Source organism: Suillus subaureus, assembly GCF_016647635.1.
Source record: "Suillus subaureus strain MN1 chromosome Unknown BJ212scaffold_74, whole genome shotgun sequence".
Classification (NCBI taxonomy): Eukaryota; Fungi; Basidiomycota; class Agaricomycetes; order Boletales; family Suillaceae; genus Suillus; species Suillus subaureus.
The window spans coordinates 19,592-38,952 of record NW_024538630.1 but is presented as its reverse complement, the minus strand read 5'-3'; the positions used below and the strand labels follow the sequence as shown (position 1 = coordinate 38,952).

Genomic DNA, 19,361 nt, shown 5'->3' with positions numbered 1-19,361 from the left:
CTAGACCTCAAATTCATCATCCATCCATGGCAGTGTGGATAACACAACTTGGCTAGATAGTTGTTAGAATACCTAGCCAATATATTGTTGGAATTGAGCAAGTGCGCCCACAGCCATGGTGTTTCATTATTCACATCCTCTGATTGGTTCAACCCAACGACTCGTATGTTTCATTGTTCAGTCTTGTTATTTATCTTACTCTTGTACCTACTGAATCTTTTGTATGCTATGGCCAGCGCTCTTATCCCATTGTTCCTAGTTTCACTCACTCACAAGATCACTCGAACTATTTAGCTGTTGCTGTCTTGACTCATTACCTTAGATGTTTGCCTTCGCATGCATGATCTGAGGTAAGATACTTAGTTCTTTACTTATGATTCACCTTTACTTATATTGTGCAGAGAGTCTGTCCATTATAGACCCATGTGAATTGTACTAATCCTTCATATATGTCTACTAGTCCTGCCTAGCTGCTACACTTGCAAGCAAGAATGTTTGACCCAAGGGATTTGCTGTCTAGTCAAGTTCAATAATCAGTACTATGCAAAGGGTCAAAAGTCCGAAGGTCAGAGATCAAGTCTGAAGGCATGGGATGAAGTCTGATGTGTGGGAAATCAGGTCCGCAGGTGCAGAGATGTGGAGATGGCAGGAGAGTAAGGGAAAGGGAGGGAATGTGTCAGGACTAGCTTGGAGATGTCAAGGAAGGTCAAGTGAATGAGTGACACTTGTGTTGGGTCAAGGAGAGTGGGTAAACAGTGATATTGCAAGGGTAACTCTAAAGATAGGTATGGGGTGACCAGTATCAGGGATTTCTCCCTCCTACTAAGTGGTGATTGTAATTCTGGTTGCCCAACCCTATATAACTAGCTACATGAAAGTCTGGAGTCCATAGGTGAAAGTAGTAGCAAAAACACGGGTCCGATGATATGTAGGTAAAAGGCCATGTGTTACAACCATGTACGCCCCTATTCATTTCTCCCTTATTACTGTGTATTACATCATGAGCCGCATGTTGCCACCACTAGACTTATCTCTGACTCATGCTTTGTATTACATCACAACTGCCATTGCTGTTGCTAGATGACCTATTCTTGCTATCACTTACATGTCTCTTATCCCAACTCTGTCTATTCTCATGCCTGCCCTAAAGCACAGTAGTCCACTATAAATAGGTCTCCTGTACGCTTTAGTTCTTTACTTTAATCTTACTAGGTTTTACCCTGAATATCCTTTGCTTGAGACCTCCAATCTCTTGTCGTCTGAATCGTATCTTAAGTTAAAGGCACTCCCTTTAACTTAGTGCACACCGAACACTTGACTTATTGTCTTGCATAGAATCTCAACAGAGGTCCTTGACTCTTATCGAGTCATCTGTTGTTAGAACTACCCTAGTTCATAACAAAAGATTAAAGTCCCTATCAAACCTCTCCATCCAGGGAGGCCCCAGTAGCTCCAAGCAAGACGACCCCTTGGGTTAGAAAGTATTGGTGGGAGAGTGATCCAAACGACATCCCCACAGAGCCAGAAGAAGAATATCATGAGGCTGAAGGTCCAGATATCACAGAGAACAGAGAGAGACGAATTCCATCCCCTGTAACCACAGAACCCGACCATCATTCAACTACATCAGTAGACAAATTCCCAGAAGAACAGCCACCCCGAAATCTTTCTGCACATCCCAGTATCAGAATGTCCAGCTCTTTGTCCAAACTTAAAGCTGGAACACCAAAAGACTACAACAGAAGCCCTGACCATGCTTTAAGATGGTTGTTTTCAGTAAAAGCATCTTTCGCCATTAACTCTTCAGTTTACAACACCGATGAGAAGAAGGTCATTACCACACTTGCATATATGACTCAAGATAGCACTATGGGATGGGCGTTAACATTTTACACCAAAGTAGACAGCTCCACTTCGAAATCTTATGGAACCTTCACAAACTTCGAAACCAAGTTCAAGGAAGCGTTCACACCAGCAGACGCCATTGGCACTGCTATGAATAAACTCTGAACCCTGAAGCAGACAGGCGACCTCACTTCCTATATTGTGAGTTTCAGGACCCTTGCTGCACAAGCCAACGTAAAACAAGACGCCATTCTTATTACATTCTTCAACAATGGACTCAAGAAGGGAATCGGTAACACCATTTATCAAATGGAAACCGTCCCTACAGACTTCGACAAATATGTCCAAGCTGCAATCAGACTTGACAGTAACTGGCAATGTGGTGCAATATTCTGTAACAACAATCACACGACCACGAAGCCCACTGGTCAGCACTATGTCCCCAGACCTTCCATTGATCACCGCAACCCCAATGCTATGGAGGTCGACCACCTCACTGAGGAAGAGAAGACTGAACACTACCAGAATGGCAAGTGTTTCAACTGTCACCAGAGGGGCCACGTCTCCTGTAACTGCCCTAAGAAGAATGGCAAAACCCCCATGCGCTGCACTGAGCCAACTGAAGAAGATGAAGAAGTCCATCATATCAATGAGGAATTTTGATGTGGAAGACTGGATCGACGTCAGTATCTTCCAATGTACCTATTAGACTTGTTCGAGGTGTAGGAATCAGAAAGGAACTTCGCATTCCCATTTCCCTTATCTCCAAAACTCACCTAAAAACCATTGAAACGACTGCTGTCGTTGATTCCGGAGCCACCGGAACTTTTATCTCCAAGGATTTTGTTAAGCTTCACAAAATTCGAACACATAAACTCATGAAACCATTCTGAGTAACCACAGCAGATGGAAGTTATGCGAAAGGAGGCATGATCACCTGCTACTGCATCCTCATCATGAAAATTGATGAACAATTCATGCTTGGAAAGTTCAATATCATGAAACTTAGCCATCGCAACCAAATTTTGCTAGGAATCCCTTGGCTGCGTGCCATGGATCCAATTATTTGGTGGAAAGCCAAAACTCTAGAACTCTCTCAAACTGAGAAGAGTAATCTAATAGAGGAAGATGTTGACACTGAACAAAAGGAGAACAATCTTCCCCCTCTCTTTCAGAAAACCATCGAAATCCCAGTTGATAAAATGTGGAAGAACTCCCATTTGAAGAAAGAGGAGATGCCAGTTGTAGTGCTGCCAAAGGCACCTCCCATACGACCCATGCCAGAACCACTCCCTCGAGCAACAATCGAAGAAATCCCTGATGAAGAAGCACCTCCGGTTTTACCCAACCTTGACCCCATCCCTGATGACAATGACAACTCTTTTGATACCAAAGACAATGTATGGACTTCAGACTATGCACCACCTGTACATGAACTTGCCACGTACCATCTTGACAATGATGAATTTTTGGTAGAATACCCCACTGATGTTACTGAGCTCTGGGTCATCACCAACATTTCCATGGATACCCTGTTAACCAAAGATGGTACCAGTGCCACAGAACAGAAACCCACAGTCACACCCTTGTCATGGCCCGCCACATATGTCAAAACCAGTAATAAAGCTCAGCAGTTTGCTCTGGCAGCTGGGCTTGAACAAAAGAAGAAATCATTTGAAGAACTCATCCCTTCTTACCTCCACAACTTCACCAATATCTTTGCTAAAGACAGACTAAATCAATTACCTCCAGAACATCCCAGAATTGACCATCACATTGATACTAAACCTGGTTTCATCCCTAAAATGTCCAAGGTCTATCCATTGTCAGAAGCAGAATGAACCACTGTCAAAGCATTCATTGATGAAAACCTACAGAAAGGATTCATCTCCAAGTTGAAGTCACTGCAAGCTAGTGGATTCTTCTTTGTTGGAAAGAAAAGCAGTGATCTATGTCCTTGTCAAGACTATTGGTATATCAATGATTGGACGGTGAAGAATGCCTATCCTCTCCCACTCCCATTATCCCTGGTCACTCGACTACACGGTGCTAAATATTTCACAAAGATGGATGTCCGTTCTGGATATAATAACATCCAAATTCATCCTGATGATCATTGGAAAGTGGCATTTACCACTGAGTATGGCCTCTTCGAACCTAACATCATGTTTTTCGGTCTCTGCAACTCACCCGCTACCTTCCAGGCATACATGAATCGGACCTTCCAACAAGAAATAAATGAAGGATGGTTGGTCATTTACATGGACGACATTCTTATCTTTTCAAACAACCTCCCTTCCCACCATGCTTGAACTCATCATGTCCTAGAACGAATCTGTGCTGAACAACTATTCCTGAAACCAGAAAAATGCACCTTTGATGCCAAAGAAGTCAAATACCTAGGTATGATCATCCATCCCAGATGTGTTGCAATGGATGTAGCGAAAACCGATGGTATTCATGACTGGCCTACTCCTACCACAGTAAAGGAAGTTCAGTCATTCCTCGGGTTCTGCAATTTCTATTGCAATTTCATTCCTCATTACTCCAACATTGTGAGGCCCTTAATTGACCTCACCAAGAAAGACATGGTATTCCATTGGTCTGACCCATGTGCCTCTGCATTTACCATGCTTAAGGAATACTTCCGGAAACAGCCTGTGTTACAGAACCCTGATCCTAATAGGCAGTTCGCTGTCGCTACTAACGCCTCACTCATTGCTACCAGAGCAGTTTTGCTACAGACTGATGAAAATGGAATCTACCATCCATGTGGATACCTCTCCCAAACCTTGAACCCAGCTAAAAGGAATTATCAGATCTTCGATCGTGAACTTCTCACTGTTATTTGTGCCCTCATCAAATGGCATCATTATCTCGAAGGAAATTCTCATCCAGTTCTTGTCTTTATGGATCATAAGAATTTGCTCTACTTCCATACTGCACAGAAATTGACTTGTCGCCAAGCACATTGGCAACTCCTTCTCTCCTGTTATGACATAGAACTCCATCATGTTGCTGGAACTAAACTTGCCACCCCCGATGCACTCTCCAGATGTCCTGACCATGGGACCGGACAAGGTGACAATGATGACGTCACTCTCCTCCCAGACTCTATGTTTGTATGACTTCTTGATGTGGAACTTATGACCACACTCGCGAACCCTGACCCCACTGATCCTGACCCAATCTTCCAGGCTGCTGCTGATGCCCTTGATGGCTTATCGCTTCCCCCCATGAAATCTGCACTGGCTGATTGGTCAATTAAAGAAGACATCTTGTATTACAAAGATTGTGCCTATGTCCGCCCTGCCAGAAGACATTTAATTCTGGAACGTTGTCATGACCATGCTTCCACTGGTCATCCTGGCCATTTTAAAACTGAAGAGCTTGTCAAGTGTGAATTTTGATGGCCTTCTATGGGCTCCTATATCCAGAAATTTGTTGATGGTTGCGCTCTTTGCCAGCAAATGAAGTCTGACATGCACCCTGTGACTCCCCCGCTCATCCCTATCCCCTCTGTCGCCTCTGCACCCTTTACCCAAGTCTCCATTGATCTCATTACCAACCTCCCCGTGTGTGCAGGTTTCAACTCTGTTATGGTCATGGTCAACCATGGCCTTATGAAGGGGGTAATTCTGATCCCTTGTATGAAAACCATCACTTCTGAAGGTGTTGCCTCGAAGTTTTTCAAATATGTCTATCGCCGCTTCAGTCTCCATGAGAAAGTTATATCTGATCGAGGACCACAGTTTGTATCAAAGTTCTCCAAAGCTCTCGCTAAACTCTTAAAATATGACATCACCACATCCACTGCTTACCATCCTCAGACTGATGGACAGACTGAACATCTCAACCAGGAACTTGAGACTTATCTCTGCATTTATTGCTGCAATCACCCAGAAAATTGGGTAGAACACCTCCCTATGGCTGAGTTCATCCATAACCATTGAAAACACAATTCATGAAATGCATCCCCATTCTTCCTTATGATGGGATGTGAACCCAGAGCTCTCCCACACACTCTTCCCGACTCCACTGTACCTGCTGTGGAAGATCGATTGCATCTACTTCAGAAATCAAGAGAAGAAGCACTTTCTTGTCACAACCTTGCCATGCAACGAATGGCAGAATGAATGCACAGACAGAAGTACCAACCATGGAAAATAGAAGATAAGGTTTGGTTATCAGGAAAGAACCTGATTATGCAATTACCATCATGAAAGCTTGCGCCAAAACAATATGGCCCCTTCCCTATCATTGATGTACTATCACCCATCACATTCACACTCCAACTACCACCTCAGTGGAGAGTTCACCCCACATTCCATGCTTCCAAACTATCATCCTATCACGAAACAGAGATTCATGGTCTGAACTTCCATGATCCTCCCCCAGATGTCATAGATAACGAAGAAGAATATGAAATTGATGTGATCCTGTCACACAAAGGCACAGGTAAATGAAGATGCTATCTAGTGTCCTGGAAAGGATACTCCTCCGCCAGTAATGAATGGATCCCAGAAGATAACCTTAGCAATGCCACTGATGTCCTCTCAGCATATAAAAAGACTCATCAACTGAAGACTTAGAACAATGTCTCTTGAATGCCTACACCTCTGCATACAACACATCGAGGAGCTCACCACTGCTATGAACATCGTATCTGAAAACATCACTCACCCATTATCTCTTGCTGACTACCAGACTGCCACCATCGCTAACCTCGCCGCCATTGAAAACACACCTTCCCCAATCACTTCCCCACCATTGACCAACTCTACCTTAACCACTGACTCTACCCTCACTGATTATTTCACAATCATTGACCAGGTTGAGACTAGTGCCTTGTTTGAATCTGCCATCACATCCCAACAATACACTATTGAGATAGACCGTCTCCTAGGAGAAAGAGGGGCAATCTCTAGTGGACTTATTATCTGAATCATCAGAGATGCTAGCCTAATTGAATGCACCGCTAATCTTCTCAATGATGACCGTCACAAGACCATCTTCCACCACCTTCATATATGCATTCATAATACTGCAATCCATCTGTTGCCTGATGATACTAAGGAAGCTATCAGAGAAGCTATCCACATCATCACTGAATGGATCGCTACAAACCCAGTTGCACGACCCCCATCTCCACATATTGCCATTCCAATCCCACCACCAGTTCTTCTGATAGCTACTGCTGAGCATTCGGATGATAATATCCCTCCTATTGCTGTACTTGACATACCAGCTTCTCCATCTCCTACCCCCATCGCACCCACTACATGTCGGTACCCCATCAGGCATAGATCCGCCCACATCACCAAGCAAATCGCGTCAGCTTCCCCACACAGAAACCATAAATGATGATCTAGATCCCCATCTCCACCTGTGCAATCATCCACTGTCACCACCATAAAGATGGCAACCGTCGACAACGTAGTATGTTGCAACTGTCACATTGCCAGGCATCGTCATAAGAACTGCCCAGTGTATTATTGCCGGGTTTGCAAAGAGTATGCACCCAGACATCTATTGGTCTTTTGTAAAGACTTAAAAGGTGAAGCAGTCATTCCACTGGTTTGGACTGACACTGGTTTCTATGAAGCCCTCACTCATTGGGAGATCGAGCAGGATGCTATTTATCATGCCACCAAGATGGCTGATAAATCATATACCATTACAGAGGAGCAAAACAACTTGCTGGATTCTAACTATGACGCTGATCCTATCTACTGGGCTAACCAGGATAGCTAAAGTCGGTGACTTTGTCTCTAAATGAGGGGTAATGTTACAACCATGTATGCCCCTATTCATTTCTCCCTTATTACTGTGTATTATGTCACAAGCCGCATGTTGCCGCCACTAGACTTATCTCTGACTCATGCTTTGTATTACATCACAACTGCCATTGCTGTTGCTAGATGACCTATTCTTGCTATCACTTACATGTCTCTTATCCCAACTCTGTCTATTCTCATGCCTGCCCTAAAGCACAGTAGTTCACTATAAATAGGTCTCCTGTACGCTTTAGTTCTTTACTTTAATCTTACTAGGTTTTACCCTGAATATCCTTTGCTTGAGACCTCCAATCTCTTGTCGTCTGAATCGTATCTTAAGTTAAAGGCACTCCCTTTAACTTAGTGCACACCAAACACTTGACTTATTGTCTTGCATAGAATCTCAACAGAGGTCCTTGACTCTTATCGAGTCATCTGTTGTTAGAACTACCCTAGTTTGTAACACCATGAGGTACTGCGGCCAGTGGGAATCCATGTAATAATGCTGTCTACTCAATCAGTAATGGGAAATAACTGACTATGCACCAGTGGGGTTAAGCAGGACTGGACTGGACATGGTAGGGCAAGTGCACGGGATCTTCAAGCGGGTCCAATGGATCAGAGATATGGAGATGGTGGGAAAGCATCAGAGATGGGTAGGAGATGTGCAGACTGGATGGGGATCGCAGAATGGGGTCCTAGCAGGCCAGCATGAACATGATTGTCAGACTTTCACATAGCTACAGTGGCTCAAAAAACTGTCCACATGTTTTGATATTTTTCACTATCTATGATATTGTGTGAGAACGAACAAATGCGTCAAGGACATGGTTATACCACATTGTAGTATGGCTTCAGGGCTTTCATTTGAGCGCTACACCGTGGGAATCGGTGGAGATATGGTGGAGATACAAGGCTTACAAAATCATGACTCATGCGGACAGTTTTTTGAGCACATATTAAAACTATATAAATCATCATTTATGACACCATAACAATCATGCCACCATTAAATAAATTATAAAGTGGTGTCATTATGTCATTTTAAAACCATATCTAACTATACAAACCAAAAATTTCCATATGTCATGGTTATATTCACCATGAAAGCCACCCCCCCTGCTCAAAGGGATAATATCCTCTCTCTTTCCTATTCTGGCCTCTCTGCTTGTCAAATTTCCTCTAGAACTGGAGTATCCAAGTCCACTGTGGCCAAGTTCATCAAAGAAAGTCACACAGACAAGGAAAACTTCTGTGAAGGGCATCCATCCAAGCTCACCTTTACTGATAGGAGGGCTATTATTCAACATATCACTACAGGAAAGGCTGATAATGCTGTCCAGGTCACCTATTACATCAATTCCACCATCACATTCCCTGTCTCTTCACACACTGTGAGAAACATTCTCAAGACAGCTCATCTCAGGTCAGTAATAAGGAAGAAAAGGCTCTCCTCTCTATCACACATATGCAGAGAGGGCTAGCACCTTTCTGTTTTCACATATATACCTTGCCATCTGACCCAATCCTATTTATTGTGGTCTTATATGATCATATAACATGCTTCCAGTCCATGTAATCCAATTCTGATGGGCTAAGGCAAAGGTTAGTCATCTCTGCATATGTGTGATAGAGAGGAGAGCCTTTTCTTCCTTATTACTGACCTGAGATGAGCTGTCTTGAGAATGTTTCTCACAGTGTGTGAAGAGACAGGGAATGTGATGGTGGAATTGATGTAATAGGTGACCTGGACAGCATTATCAGCCTTTCCTGTAGTGATATGTTGAATAATAGCCCTCCTATCAGTAAAGGTGAGCTTGGATGGATGCCCTTCACAGAAGTTTTCCTTGTCTGTGTGACTTTCTTTGATGAACTTGGCCACAGTGGACTTGGATACTCCAGTTCTAGAGGAAATTTGACAAGCAGAGAGGCCAGAATAGGAAAGAGAGAGGATATTATCCCTTTGAGCAGGGGGGGTGGCTTTCATGGTGAATATAACCATGACATATGGAAATTTTTGGTTTGTATAGTTAGATATGGTTTTAAAATGACATAATGACACCACTTTATAATTTATTTAATGGTGGCATGATTGTTATGGTGTCATAAATGATGATTTATATAGTTTTAATATGTGCTCAAAAAACTGTCCGCATGAGTCATGATTTTGTAAGCCTTGTATCTCCACCATATCTCCACCGATTCCCACGGTGTAGCGCTCAAATGAAAGCCCTGAAGCCATACTACAATGTGGTATAACCATGTCCTTGACGCATTTGTTCGTTCTCACACAATATCATAGATAGTGAAAAATATCAAAACATGCGGACAGTTTTTTGAGCCACTGTAGTTATATAGGGTTGGGTGACCAAAATTACAATCACCACTTAGTAGGAGGGAGAAATCCCTGATACTGGTCACCCCATACCTGTCTTTAGAGTTACCCTTGCAATATCACTGTTTACCCACTCTCCTTGACCCAACACGAGCATCACTCATTCACTTGACCTTCCTTGACATCTCCAAGCTAGTCCTGACACATTCCCTCCCTTTCCCTTACTCTCCTGCCATCTCCACATCTCTGCACCTGTGGACCTGATTTCCCACACATCAGACTCCATCCCATACCTTCAGACTTGATCTCTGACCTTCGGACTTTTGACCCTTTGTGTAGTACTGATTATTGAACTTGACTAGACAGCAGATCCCTTGGGTCAAACATTCTTGCTTGCAAGTGTAGCAGCTAGGCAGGACTAGTAGACATATATTGGCTAGGTATTCTAACAACTATCTAGCCAAGTTGTGTTATCCACACCAGGATGGCAAGGGAAGTGGTGACTGGGGTGGTGATGGGATGTCCCAAAGGGACAGTCCTGAAGTAGGGTGAAGCGAGTGCCTGTGTTGGGTAAGACCTGACTGGTTTCAAAACCAATGCAGGCATCCTGGAACAGGACATGGAAGCTGAAGCAGGTGGTGAGCATGATGGGAAGGCATATGTGCTATGCTGGGATGTTGCTGTTGACAATCGAGTATTTTGAGGGCCAAAACATTCAAGGTTTGGGGTGCAGTTGTAATCACCACATTAGCACAGCCAAGGTAAACTTTAATGCTAAAATGAAAGCTAGATGTGGGATGCAAGCAAAAAGTACCAAAAAGGCTTTGGTAAGCATTGATGTTGAAGCTGGAAAAGCAATGGTTAACCTCCATCTCCCTGCACCTGCAAGCAAAAATTAATATACTAAAGGTGTGGGAAGTATCAGCTATCTCCTCACCAGACAGGTTTTAGTAAATGTTGATGTCAAAGCCACAATGGAAGATTGGTGGTAACCTCGGTCTCCTTGCACCTAGTACTGAAAAGGCTTTGGTAAACATTAATGTTGAAACTGGTGGTGAACCTTGGCCTCCCTGCACCAGTGAATAAAAATAAAAATACTAATGGTGCGGGAAGTGTTAGCTATCTCCTCACCAGACAGGTTTTGGTAAACATTGATGTTCAAGCCACACTGGATATGGGTGGTGAACCTTGGTCTCCTTGCACCCACAAATGAAAACTAAAATGATGATGGTGCAGGAAGTGTTAGTAGACTATCTCACCAGAAAGGTCTTGGTAAACATTGATATTTTGCAGCCTGAGGCAAAGAGTTGCATTGATAATATTCTGGAAAAAATGTTAGTAGAAATCGAGGTTCCACAGCAACTGCAACAGATCACACCAATATATTAGTAGGTATGTCAGGTCACAACTAGGTCATTTGGTCAGAATCAGCTTAGGCTACAATTTTTGGAAAATTGTGATGGAACTCACCTTGTTGCCAACTGCCACTGTTGTCTCTTTCTTCAGCCTTCCAGACCCCCCCCATTGATACCATGTCTGAGCCTGCGAGCACAGTTCTGAAATGCATGATGACTTGTCCTAAAAATGCAACTCAGCATCCAGGACATATTCTGACTGAGGCCGAAGGCTATACCAAAAGATGTACCAAAGCTCAAAAGGCCACTGATGACAAGTGTGAAAAAGAGGAAAAACAGGCAAGTGAAATGGCTACACAAGAAGGACATAAGCATGTTGCTGCATTTCAGAAAAAAATTCAGACAGACCAAGCTGCTATACATGCTGATGCATGCTGAACCCATGGAGACCTCTAACTTGACTATGGCCGAGGATAAGGCCATTAGTGCTAAAGGCAAGGGTGGTAGGGCTGGAGATAAATCAGCAGCCAGTGCTAATGTCGAACATCCTGAGAGTGATACAGAGGATGAGGAGCAGGAGGTGCGAGTGCCTGGAGCACACAAAAAGAAGGGGAAGAGGATGGTGTTACCAGTGAAGATGCCAATGAGAGATGCAATTGAAGCAACTGGTCTTATTGATGAATCAACAATGCCATGTGACAACAATAAGAAGTTTGATGATGTGTAAGGAGCTTACTTCTCAACCATAATGCACCATCTGACCGAGATGGCTCTTTTCTTTTTCAATTTAATGCTTCATGGTGACAATAGCTCTACAGCAGGTCCTACAAAATTCAGTGTTGCTTCTGGGCATATTTTGCATTGGAAGTCGAGCATCCCTGCAAAGCCTTCCTCCGACACCACTGCCTTGAAGGACAGATGACCATCCACCATGCCTTCTGCCTTCTCTAGTATTGCTCCCTCCTCTAAACTCACTAGGGGGAGTACTGTTAGTAGTGGTGGTGCCCCACTCACACCCATCAATACCATCACTGGTGCTGGGGCTGATAGCATGACAGATCATTTCATGACTCTGTTTGCAGATGATGATTTAGATGAATCAGTTGAGCGCTCTCAGGCCCTTGCCTGTATGTCCAAACAAAAGTGGGCCACTCATGTGAGTTCATTTATTTAATTCTTTTCTTGATGTGTCAACATTAACTATGTTACCAGGGCATCAAGATTTCTTCTATGGTCCCTAACACTTCAATTCAAACAAACTTAGCCCATCACAACACCAACCTGGCCCCCAAACAGCTCAACACACTTCAGCCTGACACTGTCACTGACAATAATGGTGATATGGATGTTGAGGTGGCTCGCCCAGAAGTAGTGTCCCTTGTCAACTACGCATCCGACACTGACATGGAATCTGATCTTGAACTTCCTCCTTCTACACAGGATATTATGATGATGACATCCACCAAGCTGCAGCTCTCAATTGAACACCAGCATCCTACCCTATGACTCTGTTAACAAGTGTCAAGCACAAACTCGCAGACATAGAGGATGACCTGACTGACAATGACACAATTGAGGACAACACAATTGAGGATGCCCTGCTCAAGGATGTCCCCTTTGAGGACAACATCATGGTCAGTGATGATTTCATTAATGATTGTGCCTCCATGATTGAGGAAGATTCACTCTTGTCTGAAGTTGAGTTCATGAGTCACATCAAGCCCATTGTCAAGATCAAATCCAAATCAGTATCTCTGTGGGTCACATCCATGGTAGTATGCTTTCATGATTAATATTTAAATTATACTGACTACACATAATGCAGACTAACATTGGTGTCAAACACAAAGCTCCTGTGACAAAGTGGACAAAGTCTTCCATCATGCATACTTGTAGTCTTTCCAGCATCTCAAGTGCTAGTTCTGGTGCTGCATTGGGTCCTGTAGAAGTGGAGATCCTCCCTTGTTCTGCTTACAGGATCAAAAACCTTCCTGGAGGTTCTGTTAAGGTTGCATGCTCAAGGGGGTCGGATCACAAGGGCTTGGCCTCAGCTTGTATGCTGTGCCCCTTTCCCGAGTATGTGCCCTTAATTTCCAGGGGCTAGAATAGTTGTCCAGAGTGTCCAGGATTTGACTAGGGCAGACAATGGACGTCCAGATCTGAAACATGAGATAAATCTGATGGACGTCCAGATATTACTTGGACAAGCAGATAAGGCTAATCTGGACAAAGTCCAGACTAGAAAATAACAGAGGATAGACTACCCTAAGGTAGAGCCAGAGATGTAGTCTAGGATACAATCCCCAGACTCAGAATGTGACAAGAGACTTGGCTCGAGTCCGGAGGACACAGGCATGAGCAGGAACTAAGATGATATTCAAACTGAAGTATTTCCGAGAGTTACAAGAGGTTTATATACTGTAGGTATCATATAGGAATCAGTCAGCAAACGCAAAGGCTATGTACGAAGCATATGCAAAGTCTATTAGTAAGTAAGACAGATCACCAATAATGCATATTGGAAATGAAATGTATGTAACAGATCAATAATCAGAAGGGAAACATAGTTAACTGGAGTCCAGAGACAGGGGAAGTCTAAATGGGGTTGGGCGCTGATATAGAGTTTGGATTCCAGAAGGAAGATAAAGATAGATCAGATCATTGGAGATCTGGATATCTGGACAAGCAGATTTAGAGTTGAGGGTCCAGAATGGCATATGACAGGTTCTTGGGCAGTCACTAGGTGGAGTGCTGTGTTCATTCCTACTCTCATTGCTGCCATTGGAGATCAAGATGAAGTCTGGGGTTGACTCAAGTTGGAGACGACATTTTGTGCTACCATGCAGGACACCTGGGATGCAGTTTACAGAGATATACCTCACACGGTCACAACCAATGGGCCAGTTATGGCTCTAGTAAGTGATTGTTGATGCAATTCATATCTGATTGTGTTTTATTTTATTATTAGGCTACCCAGTGGCTATCAGAGTGGCACAATGGCATTGGCACTACTGCCATCTCAGTACTTACACCCTTCATGTCAATGCAGGACAACATCAAGACTGATGAGGATCACAAAGATTTTGTGAAAAACTTACATCTCAAGCTAGGATTCTTGTATGGCACCATCATGGAGGATGGCAAATACAAACAACCCTTTCAGTCTGAACTTCTCATTCAGGTTCAGGTTCTCATGCAGCATAGGTGCACTACTTTGGGCACTATTGACAACTGCAGGAAGACCACATATGTGAAGGGAGCTCTGAGCCTTGCCACTGCAGCAGCATGTATATTTGCTCTCTTGTCAAACCACAACTGACTTATTTCTCATGTTTCAGATGGAACACGCCCTCGATATCATCAGCAGGGACATGCACATCAGTGAACTGAAATTCAACAGTAAAGGGAAGGCCATCAAGGTCCCCCACAGCTTGAACAAAGTCACAGGCAAGCCTAGTAGTGCTCTCAGGGCCTTTTCAGACACCAACTACAGCAAGGTGACCAGAGGCTACATGAAGTCCATCAACTGGCTCCAAGAGTCAGTCCTCCAAGACATCTGGGAATGCACAAAAGAAATCGCTGTGAAGAGGCATGGTGCACCCATCATTCTGGACGAGGATTCCGACGATGAGCACACACTCATCTACAATGACTGGTAGTACCATTTTATTATTCACCTACTATTCTACAACTGACAGTTTGTATTTTGTAGAGTCATTCACTGGTTTTCTGTCACTAGTACCCAGCATCCCCATGGCCTACTACTACTAGAGGCGCATAGTAAATTGAATCTCTTGTGTGTGTTCTTGCTTGATGTCTATCTTTCACTACTTACTAGTACTCACATACTCTTTCCCTTGCTTTATTTATGAAATGCAACTGTTTTTGTGGTTATTTTTATATTAAAAGTGTGAAATAAGTGAAATAAGAATCAACAATTTGTACTATGCAACAGAGAAATAAGTGCTACTGTTAAAAATAATTGCCCAAAAAGCTAGAAAAGATTGAAATAAGTCATGGTCAAGAGGAGGCATCTGCTTTTTCAACTTAAAATTGCCTTGTGGCAGGTTTACAGTAAGTTGGTGTCACCATTCTTGCAAGGGACTTAACTGCTCCTTTTTGGGAAATTAGCCAGCAGCAAGTTGCAAAAAAGGAAGTTAAGCAATGTGTGAATTTACTGATGTTGATAACAGAGGTTTGCTAGCAGTTGTTTTGCACCCTCTACTATCACTGGTGGGGTTTTTCAAAGGTTTTCAATGTTTGATGCATAGCACACTCGTCAAGAGGTTTTTTTTTCCCACTTCTTGACAGACCTGTGGGAAATATTGTGCTCTATCACACCCAGGTGAAATCTGATTTTTTTGTGATGATGTTTGAGCAGCAGAAGGAATCTGGTTGTGCAATGTCAATTTGGCAGGGACTGGCTATGCTGTTTCAAAATTTGTCACCACAATGTCACACTGGAGTTTTATAACTCTGCAATGGCATGCTTGGCAGAATTTTGAATCTCAATATCTGAATGAGTGTTGGAAGGAAATCAAAGATTGTATGGATTCATGCATGTACATTATATAGACCAGCTATTCACAGTAAGTAAATCTAAGTGCATTAAGTGGAAAGGATATGATAGTAATAGAATGAAAGTGAGTATGTTCATAAAAGTGTACAATCAAAGACTGGATGTAGGATATATACCAATGAGGATTAAACTCACAGTCCAGGTAATTGTGCTGGTGAGTGATAATAAGGTGGATAATAAAAGGGATCATGTTGAGCTTGAAATGATTTGAGGTGAGGATGTTTGTGATAAGGTGTATTAATTGCAGATGCGAGTGGGAGATGGCTTGCCAAATGCAGAAGAGGATGTGCACCGAGCACAAGTGGAGGATCATGTTCATTGTCATCAAGCATGTGAGAAGACGTTGATGCAACAGGCCATGATGGCAGCAGATTTTCTTCCTCAATAGCTGCCTGTTGTTGACTATCATGCATGTCCAAGTCCCTGAGATTTTGTGGAATAAAAAGTTTTGAAAATTGGGCATCTGATTGCAAGTACACAGACCAGCTGAGGTGATTAACAATGGTAGCGATAAGCTCTGATTTTGTGCCAGAGGTAGACAGAGCAAGAATGAAAGCAATGTCTTGCAGGTCTTGTTTCTTCTTTGAGGTAAGCCACCCACTAAACCATACATCAAGATTCACAGCAAGCTGTGCACACCAATCAGCTAAAGCCGTTTCTTCATGTTCCTTCTCAACCTGCTTAAGTTGCTCTGCTTCTTCTTTCTCCACCTTCTCACACTTCCTCTGTTCAAACAACTTCAGAGCATCCTCAGACATGAGGAAAACACCACCACCAGCTTGCATCTGCTTGCCCTTGTGTCCATCTGCCTTTTTAACTCATCTGTTGAGCTGCACTTTCAGCTTCTCGTTCTCTTGCCAAGAGAGTTCACAATGAACCTCGAGTTCCTGCTGCTTTTGAAATTCAGCAAGATACAACACTTCGAGGCACTGAAGGTCAGCTTGAAGAACTTTATGCTGCCTGGCAGTGGACCATTGTTTGTGCACAAGTGTGTGCAAAAACTGAGGAGCCTTTGGTCCTGTCAAGTGTGACTTATATGATCACAATGAAGGTAGTGTGGGTGAGGCAGGTGTAGGTGGTTGGCAAACCTGGCTTTTAGTAGGACATACATCTTGAGATGAACGTGCAATGGGTTCAGCATCATCAGGATCATTCCACTGTGTGATGTGACTCTCATCCAGAAGTTGTGGATCAATCTGCATTGCATCTGGCTCAGGGGAGAGCACAGGGATGGGTATGGATGACATGGATGAGTCACTAGAAGGTACAACAAAATTTTAGTCTATGGAGTGTGAGATTTTTGATGGTGATAATGAGGTTGGTGCAGTTGAAATTAAGTCTGGATTGGGAGGTGGGAATGATGGTGGCATGTGCACTTGTGTTGATGTCATGTGGCTCAGCGAAAATTCATCCACAGCAAAGACATCTGGGTTAATTGGCCAAATTCCTGTCTTCCTGAATGCCACCTTGATGATCTCCAGTGTGATTGCTTGTTCCCGAACTGCCATGTACTCATTCACAAACTCATGCTTTGGAAGGCCCTCTCCCATTTCCTCAACAATCTGCTCCATGTGGTCTATCCACTTCTTCTGCAAAGGGCCAAAGACACCAATGTCAAGTGGCTGAGTCTTATTTGAGGTATGTGATGGCAACACGTGAAGATGAATATTGGATTTCAAAGCCTCTTCTACCAGCTCATCTGTAAGATGGGAACCATGTCTGTCAAATGTGGCTAGAATTGCTTCATCTTCATCTAATGCTTTGGCACAAGCTTGTGGAATGAGTACATCACAAAACCACTGATGACATTGAAAGTTATCTGTCCAGCCATTTTGCATGAGGCCAACACTTAACCAATGAAACTTAAATCACAATGATGTGTGCATGAGTTCAGTGACTCATGAGATTCCTTTGTGCTTGCTAAACCAGTCTTCATCCCAAGTTTTCCCCTGAAATAAGAATCCTGGGTCAAGCATTGTGCCATCATTGCAGGCACATTTGACAATGGTAAGTAGCTCTAGATTCGCATCTCGTTTTTGATACCATGCATGGGAATGCTGACCAATGAAGTGTTTCTTCCCCATCCTCTTTTGCCCGCCTCCTTGCTGCATTCTGGTTTCATCAAAATTTAAAATAATGCAGTACTTATACTTGGAGATGGCATCACCCAACTGCTTGAAGTGGTCTGCAATATTTGTGGGGTTAAATGCCTGAGCATGCTTGGGGTCCAAGCCAGACATGCCACAGAACTTCACTGCATCTTTGTGTCAAGACATGAATGCCTTGACCCAATGGTCTGAGGGTTTCTTGCTGGTGGGCAACTAATGCAGATTTATGCTTTCCCAGAAAGCAATTTCACAGAGTGTCCATCTTGACATTAAATTTTCGAGCAGTGGCAGAATAATTTACTTTGCCAGCAACATTTTCATGAAGATAAGCGAGAGCAGCAGACATGCACTCTCCAGATGTATCCAAAGTCTTCTTGGAGGGCCGGACCCAACCCGACCCCTTGACCTGGCCCATCTGGAGGCTGCTATAAAATACACCTCCCCTGTCAGTCTTACTCAGTGTACAGTTTTCGAGTGGAGATTATAATCAATGCTGACTAGAGTCACAGTGCAGCATACACTCTTTCAACAACTTCACTGATAACACAGTTCTGCCCTCATTCAATCACAATATAGAAATCACAGTCATAAGTATCATTTGTATAGGCACAGAGATTGTTTTCCCTTGGTTTTTTTCCTGTTTGATGAAGTATACAGATTGTAGCATTACCATTATTAACACTCAGTGGTGTGACATATGTCAATGTATGATTTATTGTGAACACAACTCCTCAATGTTTTCTATGGGATCTTCACAGATGTATTCTATAGACACTAGAGAACACTGGCTAAAATCACAGAATATTTTTATGCAGTGTGCAGCTCGCGATATGATGATCAGCGAATTTTGAAACCCAATACCCATTGGGAAAAACCCCACCAGTGATAGTAGTGGGCACCAGCAGTGCAGGAGAATGGTTAGTGTTTTTGGATAGGTTTTGCGGTGTTAGTGCCATTTTTACTTTATGTTTTTTGTGTTTCTTTGAGAGTGTATAGTACGAGTATGAAGACTGTTAGAGGAAAGGAAAGAAAGAAAAGAGACTGTAAAGGCGTTGTTGACGCCTTCGATGCTGGTAGGCGCGATGTTGAAGTTTTGGTTTTTGGGGTCCTTGTAGGGGTGCCACTTGGTGCGGGTCCAAGGTGCGTCCCCTTCAACTTGTGTGGGCCACTTTCGCCGAAGACTGATCATGACTTTGTCTATACTTCTCTAGCACAGATTCTTCCGCTAATCCTACTGAGTGATCTCCATTTTCAGCGCTTATGGTGCAACGTATCAGCGTCTATCGTGCCGAACTGTGATCGACCACATGGAAATACACGTGTAGCATAGCCTGAACCCTCAACCTCTTCTCAGCCTCAGCC

General features: G+C 43.3%; 3 protein-coding genes across 3 annotated transcripts; 2 read left to right on the top strand and 1 right to left on the bottom strand.

Annotated features, from left to right (window-relative positions):
* Positions 1-11,775: 11,775 nt before the first annotated feature.
* BJ212DRAFT_1487242 (uncharacterized protein) lies at positions 11,776-12,818 on the top strand (the record flags this gene model as incomplete). Its single annotated transcript, XM_041341251.1, has 3 exons — positions 11,776-12,035; positions 12,264-12,468; positions 12,525-12,818. The coding sequence occupies 3 exons, from the start codon at positions 11,776-11,778 to the stop codon at positions 12,816-12,818; spliced, it is 759 nt and encodes a 252-aa protein (XP_041186379.1).
* Positions 12,819-14,280: 1,462 nt separating this feature from the next.
* Positions 14,281-14,824, top strand: BJ212DRAFT_1216033 (uncharacterized protein; the record flags this gene model as incomplete). Its single annotated transcript, XM_041329303.1, has 2 exons — positions 14,281-14,516; positions 14,677-14,824. Coding segments are annotated over 2 exons (384 nt in total), but the record flags the coding sequence as incomplete, so codon positions are not given.
* A 1,198-nt stretch (positions 14,825-16,022) lies between these two features.
* On the bottom strand, positions 16,023-17,138 carry BJ212DRAFT_1487240 (uncharacterized protein; the record flags this gene model as incomplete). Its single annotated transcript, XM_041341250.1, has 3 exons — positions 16,023-16,700; positions 16,770-16,922; positions 17,001-17,138. The coding sequence occupies 3 exons, from the start codon at positions 17,136-17,138 to the stop codon at positions 16,023-16,025; spliced, it is 969 nt and encodes a 322-aa protein (XP_041186377.1).
* Between the last annotated feature and the right edge of the window lie 2,223 nt (positions 17,139-19,361).